The sequence below is a fragment of the Haemaphysalis longicornis genome, unplaced genomic scaffold, assembly GCF_048455015.1.
Source record: "Haemaphysalis longicornis isolate Haplotype H1 unplaced genomic scaffold, Haemaphysalis longicornis Haplotype H1 scaffold_7, whole genome shotgun sequence".
NCBI classification, from domain to species: domain Eukaryota; kingdom Metazoa; phylum Arthropoda; class Arachnida; order Ixodida; family Ixodidae; genus Haemaphysalis; species Haemaphysalis longicornis.
Window position 1 is genome coordinate 117,459,741 of NW_027526422.1, and position 9,766 is coordinate 117,469,506.

General features: G+C 43.8%; 1 protein-coding gene across 2 annotated transcripts in view; it reads right to left on the bottom strand.

Annotated features, from left to right (window-relative positions):
- LOC144144938 (uncharacterized) overlaps positions 1–6,650 on the bottom strand; it is a 28,581-nt gene extending 21,931 nt beyond the window's left edge. For both annotated transcript variants that reach the window (XR_013317377.1, XM_077676442.1), the window contains exon 1: positions 6,389–6,650. Coding sequence is in view for 1 of the 2 variants with exons in the window: in XM_077676442.1 (XP_077532568.1) it covers positions 6,389–6,505 (117 nt within the window). In the remaining variant the exon portion in view is untranslated. The remainder of the gene's footprint in view (positions 1–6,388) is intronic.
- Between the last annotated feature and the right edge of the window lie 3,116 nt (positions 6,651–9,766).

A 9,766-nucleotide genomic window follows, 5' to 3' on the forward strand; every position in this document is an offset into this window, starting at 1 on the left:
GGGTTTGGGATAGGGGGGAAATCTGGGTTTAGTTGACCTTTCCAGGCAATATGGTACAGTGTCCCTGGGGCTTGGCAATGAGTACATTGAGCATCATAAAGAGTAAGATGGAGGGCATGTAGACATGTCGACGGTGGCTGTGTAATAATCTGCAGATGTCTCAAAATGACTTCCTGTCCTTTCTTGGCCTGATCAGTGACCGGTGGATAGCTGTCTCGCTAGTCGGTAAGGTGGGGTGATCGTGTATTGGAGGAGCCGTTGCCAGGTTCGCTCCGACTCCTTATGCGGAAGCGTGGAATACGCAAGCGGTGTATATACGTGATGGTGGCGCAGAGCGGTGCGATTTATTTACAAGCGGCCATTATAGCTCGAGCCAACCAGTCGGTGCCATCCACTAATCGTCGTCTTCTATGATGGATCCCCTAGAGAAAGAGAGAGAGAACAAACTTTGTTTCCGCAGGACCTAAGTCCAGGTCCTAATTTCAAAGTTCAATTCACCGGATCCACGTAGTACTCCAGAATGTCCGTGCGGATCCGGTGCACGTGTTTGTAGAGAGCTTCCTGGGCAGCCTGGATGTTTACTGTCGGCTGGGGAGACAACCAGAGCTCCCAGGAGGTGATGGAGGCGAGGGATGGGTCAAGTGATGGCGGGGTGCAGTCCCAATAAGAATGAGGGATGGATGGGTAGGAAGAACAGGTGGGACAGGAAGGATGACCAGGGCGCCGATAGATGCGGTGAAGAATGTGATGGGAGAGGAAGCGCCCACTTGCGCTTCCCGTAACAATACAAGGAAACCTTTACGTTTTGACTTCTTCTTAAAGGTAACATCTTATTTACCGCGGCGTTATGGGCCCGTGCCTAGTTCTGCGTACCATAACATTGCCCGCTCGTCGTGGCAACCGTCCTGGTCGAGGCCAGAGTACACGGATTGGTGTAGTGACGACGGGATTCCCGCCATGGCCAAGAAGAAACGTCGAGGCGCTTGTAGCGACGTCCAACGAAAGGGTGGGGAAGACACGGCAAAGTGGTCTTGACTGCTCTCGTCTTGTTTTGCTCGTGTGGTCTTGTCTGCTAAGTTCACGCGCTGGGGTGACGGAGCAGAGGACATCATCTTTCCAGGTTGGCGTGCGGCGGGGATGGGATATTCCGCTACTACCATGTATGAGCCATGGTAGCTTGAAGGCCGTTTTGGTGCGGGGCAGAGGGTCATGATGCCGATAAACCCCCATAGCCCACCGAAATGTTATGCGGCTGCAGGACTAACTACGCGAACCGGTATAATAGTCTCCCTGCAATAACGGGATCACTTCCAGTCTTGCCGTTCTTTCTTCTTGCGGTCACCATTGCCCATCATTTGTAATAAAACGTGGACTCCTCAGGTTATTTCATTGGTTTTCTTGGCATCATATTCCCAAGAGTTCAACGTTATATAAGTTTGGTTTGTTCGGTAAAGGTATATTGCGGTTTCGCAACTCAACTCCTCTACTAATAAACTGTTAATGGGTTGTTCCGCCTGGGTGTGCTCACAATGCAGACATTTGCTTTCGGTTCCTAATTTCTTGCTACGTTCAGCGGATCAATATTGAGCCTTGAATTGCTCAAACAGTTGATTGAATATGTAAATTTAATTTTGGTGTCACGCTTTCTAGCGCCAGGTTTGAGCGATTTCCAATAAAACCTAGAGTCTGCGATCGCCGCTTACGTTTGGGTTTGGCTGTATTCTCTCAGGAGGCGAAGCTGCGGATTACCTTGCTGCTATGTACAGTGCCAATGAACATGATTTCCTCTAAATGGGCAAATTGGCCCGCAGTGGTCAATTATGTGACAACGCGAGGCAGAATATTGGGTTGTGGAAGGTCCAGGCAACGTTTTTGAGCCGTGTACTGTGCTTCCGTTTCGTATGTACTGTTTGTACGTAGCGGAATTTGCGATGTAAGTATTCGCCTAATTTGAAACACTTGCTATTTTGTCAATCAAAAATTTTGGTTCAAAAAGCGCCCTAAGGGTGCACTACGAACCAATGGAGACTAGGATAAGTCCGCCGTCTGAGAGGAAGAACAAGCGCATTTTCTTCGTAGAACGTACCGTCGTGAACAAATGAAATTAGAACGCGAAAACGTGCATATATTTTGGGGCAGGGTTAAAACGCTTTAAGAATGCGATTCATGCTATTTGCTGATTATTGAGCTGACGTGATCTGTCCAGGGTAGTGCGCTCCAAGAATGCGCGACTAGGGCGTGGCACATCTTTCAGTGCTTTCTCTCGTTCCACTGCTGCCCTGGTGGCTGCTGGGGGCAAGAAAATCCAACTACTTTATTTTATTGTATTTTTACTTTTTTCACTGCAAAGTTCATTTTATTTTTATTCTAGGCGTTGAAATGAGTATTTTGTTGGAAATATTTCGTTCTAAGAAGTAGCTTCTGCTGTCAGTGGCCGACAGTACAATCACGTGACTATGGCCGACTGGCAAAAAAGAAGAGCGATAGAAGAGCGCCACATTCAAAACAGTGGCTGCTCGTGTTACGTTATCGAAACCCTCCGCTTTTCGGCATAAAATTCCCTCTGCGCGGCCTAGTTTTCCTAGGTGCTTTTAAGGCGAATGCCTGGCGATACGTATTAGCAGTGTCTTTTCTAATACAGTGTACTTGCAGCTTTTTCCTCGCTTTCTTTTCTTTGTCTTCTGGCACGGATTAATTGAAACGGCTTCTTCACTGCCATTACGTGTTTGCGTCAGTTTCTTCAATTTCATTTGCTGTCTTAGTGTGCAGGCAGACTCGAACACGCCACAGCCTCCCTAAAATTGGGGTTCTTCGAGGGCGGTGTGCACCTGTCATACTCCCGTGATGTCACGCTCAGGCTTCACTCTGCACGCACTATTCAAGAACTGTTACTTTTAAAATCACAGTGTTAAAAATTTCGCGTACTGGGCACGTTAGTTCATCAAAACTCCCATTTGCGGGATAATCCCCCAAGTGGCCGTGTGTTACGAAGGAAGAAATAGCGACAAGGACAAAAACTTTTCAGATTTGTTTGAATATATAAATAAGTAAAAAATGTATATATATGTATATATATATATATATATATATATATATATATATATATGTATATGTATATATATATATAGTATAAGTAAAGAGTCGGATACGGCTCTATATATATACATATATATATATATATATATATATATATATATAAATATATATATATATATATATATATATATATATATATATATATATATATATATATATATAATTGCATTCAAAATTTTCTTTCTGCTACAGGTCGTTTGAATGGCTGATGGGCGCTAATTTTGGGCAATTCGGGTTTTATTCATAGCGAAGTTTTCTTTTAAACCCTCTTTCCGGAAGTAACTTCGTATTTTAAAGTCCCCAAGTATTTAACAACCGATTTAGCCCTGGCCAATCCCCCTTTGTGGGTTCGTGTCAAATTTTTGAGGACATTATCATCGTCATCATCATCATCATCATTGCTTTATTTTATTTGGCTCTTTGCATTACTTTAGTTTGCTTTATTTTATTTCGCTGTTTATTTTGCTTCGCTGGAGTTCCCGTTGAACCCGAGCAAACGAAAATCACACCGAAGCCAATTCAGAGTTATTTAATTCATGGTGAGACGAATAGCACGACTCAAGTTCTGACATGCGGTGTCGCTCCCTACAGCTTAACGTTATTCTGGCTTCCTCAGGAGTAATGTTATATTCACAGCGGGTCCTTTGGACGTCCGCGCAGTGGGTTACTCAGGCACATTCCCCGTAGTAGGCGATCTTTGTTTATGGCTCTCAGCAACGCTTGGGGAGACTGAGGCGGCCGGCCGCGTGAGTGGCGTGCCAAGGACGGTGGGTCTTTGTAACGGATTCGTGACAGGGCTCAAATACGCATCCTGATAGTCAACGTCTCTTCAGTTTCGAATTTCGGGCAAGTGTTCAAATAAACCCTTCGCGATCTCAGCAATGCGAACAAGCAATTTTGCGTCATATTCCCCGCTTTTCCCTACGGGCCCCTACCATGCTAGCCTTGGTGCGCCCTGTCCCTATAGTCTTCAACAAGTCTGCGCTGTAACATACCCCGTGCGCTTTCTGGAAAGCGCACTAGTTTGGAATCTAATTGGAAGACTCAGTGTAGTCCGTAAGTAAGAGTACACTTCCAATAAGGCTGTCAATAAACACGTTTGTTCCAGCAGCCGTGCCTTGAAATTCTGCACAAATGTTTATGCCCGCTTATCTGCTCAGTAATGCGTACAATTCTTTCGAATCGCGGTTTCTGCCAAGTCACAAGACTTCGATACAACCGAATAATGGGCAACATTCCACATTTGAGCGAAGAGTACGTAAAAAAAAACGTTGTTATGTTCAAAGATTTGCACGATAATAAACACTGAGAAAAGTGGTTTATCTTACGAAGAACCGCTAATCAGGTGCTTTGCGCCTTCGCTCTGAGAAACAAAGCTTCGTTTCAATGCGCTGGATTGGCAATTGATACCGTACTTATTTTTCGGAAATGTTCTCCGTATCGCGCCTTTGCACTTCATGCTGTGTCCTTACTGCCCTATGCTTTCTTTGTGGCAGTACCTACGTTGAGCTGGCCTCCGATAGGCCACGTAGGCGTGTACTCTTTCCAAATCCCACCGTACCCAAAGGGTGTGGCGTAACAACTGCCACTTGCTTAAGGGGCTATCGAAGGTTCATATTTCATGGCTCTGCAAAATGTTTAGCGTTCAAAGCCTCGATGAAGCCAATGTTGTTACTGAGCCATTGTGGCATGGTGGTGGATATCCCAGTGACACACTGAAGGTAGAAATTGCCGTACCTGATAAAACTCTCTATATTTCAGACGGCGTGTTATGCCAGGTACAAGAGAACCAAAAATAATCTCTGACAATATCGATTGCCCACGACCTCAAAAATTTCGTGGTGTGATTATGGCAGCCTGGGAGGTATAATAATCTGGAAAACAACATAAAGGTAAGATAATGCTAACGCTGTATCATCAGCTTGCTTTAAGCGCAAGAAAAAACAGATATGAAGCCCGCGACTCAAACTACGTCCTTCTCTGTTTTTGTAATTAATTGTGACTGTGAGAGCCTAGCTTGATCTATTCCCCGGTTATCAGTTGGCCGGCTGTCCCTCATTGAAATGTTCTTGGCGAATAGGGTACTCAAGATCATCATTCGAATTGTCTTAATACATAATCAAGTTCGCATCTGGCGGACAGATATCTTCGAAAAAAGAAGATAGCGCTGTTTCTAGTTACATAAAAACACTGACTTTGGCAATTGTTGTTTTCCGCAAGAGCACTTTGCTCCGCAATAACTTCCTAAACTAAACAGGGACGCTACAACCGCTATCAAGGAATCACTAGTGTATGTAACGTAGCCGACTGGCAAGTTGGTGTGCTACCGTCTCGTGGTACTCTGCCTGTGTCTCTTGGTTTCATCAGTCGTCGTGCGTTTCCTCTGTATTGCAAGATGACCGATTTATTTGGATGCATCTTCAGGCAAATGAGTGCACGAAACAATTTCTGGGAGAAGTGTCCATTCTTTTTGAAAATGCGATAAGAGCAGTGCGGAGAAAAGAATAAACTATACCTACCCAAGTCAGTACTTGAGAAAAAACTGGCCCACTGGTATTTAGAAAAATTACTTCTAGATCCGGCCACGGTTTTAGTGTTTCTTTTTTCTATACCTAAGCAAATGAACGTAGAGCTCATTACATTATAACTGTAATACCAAGACGAAGGTGCAAGTCATTGGTGTATAGCGTACACGACGTCGTTATAATCATCAACCTCTGAAATAAATATAAATGGCAAGGCAACCGTGTTCTTTTCCCGAGAGAACAGTGCCCCAAATGCCTATCAGAATCAGAAAAAAAACCGTTTGCGTATACTAATTTACGAATAGTTTTCGTCAATACCCAAAGGTAATAATTTAAGCCCGCTGCTAAAAATTTGCGCAGTTTGTGCTGCGTCAATAAAGCTCCATTGACAGACAAATGCTTCATTGGAACCTTTTATTCTAAAGCAGTTCTTTGATATTGGCATGTGCAAATTTGTTTCGACCTGGCGCGCGGTGATTAAATACTGTTGATTATTTTTAGGGTCGTTTATGCCATTCCGGGCGTCGAATGGGCGCTGTTCTGGGCATATTGTGTGATGCAGTGGAAGAGTAAGATGTTAGTGGTTGAACGACATATAGATCAAATCGCGATAACAGAACGCAACGAGTGTGGACTGCTTTTTCCACGCGCTTTATCACGATGCCACGGGAGTGTAAATATTTTCAAGGCAGCGAAATAGGGGCACCCTTAAAGAATAGGTAAAATAACTGTGATTCACAAAATGGGTGTAAACGGCAAGGTTTTACCTTAAAGGCATCAACAGGAGCGTTGGCTGGAGGACGAGTTGTTGGTTGATTCCTGTAGTCGAGGCAAAATGACAAAAATGGTAGTACCAGGCAAATTGGATTAACCACCAAAGACATATTGAAGTTGCGATCTCGGGGCTCGGCTTCTTTCCAACTGACGAAGAGATCGTCTGACTCACGTACTTGTAGCACTTGTGTTCACGTTCATACGTACACACTGATTTTGAATCGCTTGTTTCTTTGCATCCGGTGCAGCCCAGGCCCTCCACATGGACGTCAGCATTGGGGTAGGATAGAACCCTGAAATCAGAAACGTTTTAACATATGTGACGGCATCGACCGGTAATGGCCATAATGGAGTCAGTGCTTCATCCGGGAACACTACCTCTGGTGGGAAAAACACACTGTTCTGTACAACTAAAGCCCGCGTCAGGCACAAAGGCAGTAAATTATCGTAAACGACTTCGTGGAAATCAGAATTTATATTTAAGGAAAAGAGCCTTTTTATGGTAGTTCTGACTATCGAAAAGCGTCTCTATACTTAAAAAAAGTACTATCTACCTAATTTATACGTTTTTGTGAGATATAAGAGTTTTAAGACCACCCCCATAAATTGGCATTTCATCACACGAGCCAATCTACTTCGCTGCATCATTCGGGTTCGCCGAACGCTATTAGATGCATTCTGACCTTTTTCAACCCAAAATAATTGCCAGAAATGCGGAAGAGCTGTGATTTTCGCTTTGTGCTTAACCCAGCTTTAACCACGACAGTCTATCTTGAGCTGCCTAAAAGTAATATATTTCGGCGTCTCTGTATGTACGTCTCTCTCCCCCCTCTCTCTCTCATGCATTTCAGCGCCCCCTCCTAAGTTTAAAGAACTGTTCAACAAGAATTTTTTGCATAGAGAGAACGTGTTTCCAATCTACTAAACCTGGAAGCTCATTTACTGCTCGTTAACACTGCTCAGGAAAAAAAGTAAAGAGAAGGCGCACTGAGGCATAACATGACTACACAACTGCAGTAGGAGTGTTCTTTTGAATAGGGATACACTTGTGCATTATTTTGCAATGAGTTCAAAGCAACGTTTACACCAAAAATAGTAACGGCTCACGATCGACAAAATATGTCCCATTTTTAGCGCCATCACAACAACAATAAAGCACGAGGACGCGGGTTCGATTCCCGGCCGCGGCGGCCGCTCTTCTGATGGAGGCGAAACGCAAAAACGCCCGTGTTAATGAGATTTCGGCGCACGCTGAAGATCCCCAGCTGGTCCAAATTAATCCGAAGCCCTCCACTACCACGCGCCTCATCATCTGCGTTGCGGCGTCGTGGTAAACACTACAAACTTCTCGAAACCCTAGAAAAATCAATCAAAACATCAATAAAGCGTCCCTAGATGGCGTGCGAGCAGTGACATCAGTGCGAGCAGTGTCAGCCCCTGGAGCTGAAAGAATCAGCTATGAGATGATCAGGCCCTTACACAATGACACAGTTTACACAATACTCTCTCTCTTTAACACAATACGGCAGAAAGGCCGCTTTCCAGGAGCATGGAAAGAGGCTACCGTTGTAGCTCTAATAAAAGAAAAGAAAGAACCCTGCTTTGCTGCTAGTTATAGGCCTTTTGCCCTGACCAGATGTTGCTGTGAGCTCTTCGAAAAAATAATAAACCCGATACTTTTTTTTTACTTTCCCGAGTTTTATGGTGTTCTAGACAAACAACTGGCAGGGTTTAGGTCTGGGAGATCTACTATATATAATATGGTTGCATTTGAATCATATGTTAAAGACGCTTTTGTTCGTAAATAGCACTGATTCTCGGTGTTCTTTGATACGAAGAAAGCTTACTATAGAACTGAGTTATAAAACAGCGCTGGAAACAGGACTAAAGAAAGGGCACACAAACAGGGCGCTGTATGTGTGCTCTGTCTGTGTGCCGTGTCTGTATAGAACGTGGCGATATGATATTCTGGTGGACTGGCCGCCGTTTGGCCTTAGTGGCAATATCCTCATTGTTATTAAAGACTATTTGTCTGATCGCATATTTCGTGTCCGTGTGGGGACTGCCCTGTCTAGAACATTTGGTCACGAAAATAGCGTACCCCAGGGAGGAGTGCTGAGCTGTGCACTGTTGTTAAAATGAGTTCTCCTAAAACTGTGCTGCCTCGAACTGTTTTATGCACTGCCTACGTTGACGATATCCAAGTTAGCTTTAAATCCTGTAATCTATCCATATGTGTGAAAGTCAAATCCAATTAAGCGTCAACAGGCTGGTTACATGGGATGAAAAAAATGGGTTTCAGTTTAACGCTGATAAAAGTGCTGTTGTTGTCTTTCCTATGATACGCGGTGGTCAACCTCTTTCTTGTATCACGTTAGACGGTCAACCCATACAATTAAAAGGAACACTGGTTTCTAGGTATTTTGCTCGACCACAAGCTCACATTCATATCACACAATAAATTGCTAAAAATAAAATGCCTGAAAAGAATGAACTTTTTACAGTACTACCTTATCAGTACTGCGGAACGGATACAAAATGTGTGCTGGCACTTCCTAATAGTCTTGTTAGCTCAAGAATAGAGTACGCCTGCGTTTTATACCAGTCTGCAACCAACACCGCACTCAAAATGTTGGACCCAGTATACAACTTACGGGCTTCCCTTGCCGACAGGTGCATATCGAATAAGCCCTATTCCATCCCTCATGTCAAATCAAATCAGTGGTCTCTAGGGTACCAGTGCAACTACACTTCTCTTATGTTGCTGCAAAGATCAATTCTCTGAAGGAACACGCTCTGAATACCAGGATGAAAAATAACACAACTGATCATCTCTTTGAAAACCGACCATTCATAGCTCCACCTTTTCCTCTGGCAGTGTCACACCTCGTCAGCGATTTTCAAATTGCTCTTACTGATGTCTACTGTACCTCAATTTATGATTTGGTCGCTCCGTGGGACACCTTCCCATTTCGCTATGACATGTCCTTTATAGAAATTCAAAACAATAATGTACCAAACTTTGACATCCCTCAGCATTGTCTTTTCCTCCGTGACAAATATAGGGCAGCTGAATTTTGCACAGATGTTTCAAAAACTACAAAGCCGTATCCTGCGCTGCAAATGGCCCCCTACTTAATATGTCCAAAACAATGAACAGGAACACAAGTATATCCACTGCAGAGGCGTACGGTACTGTACTGGCTTCGAACCACATTATTAAAAACAAAATTATGAAATTAGCTATATACACAGACTCTCTGACTGTCGTCTCAAAGGTTTCATCTCTGAAGGTCAGTAAAAACCCCTTATTTAATTGTGTTTTACGAACTCTCTACTGGGCTTACGGCCTGAAACTCGTTGTCAGAGTC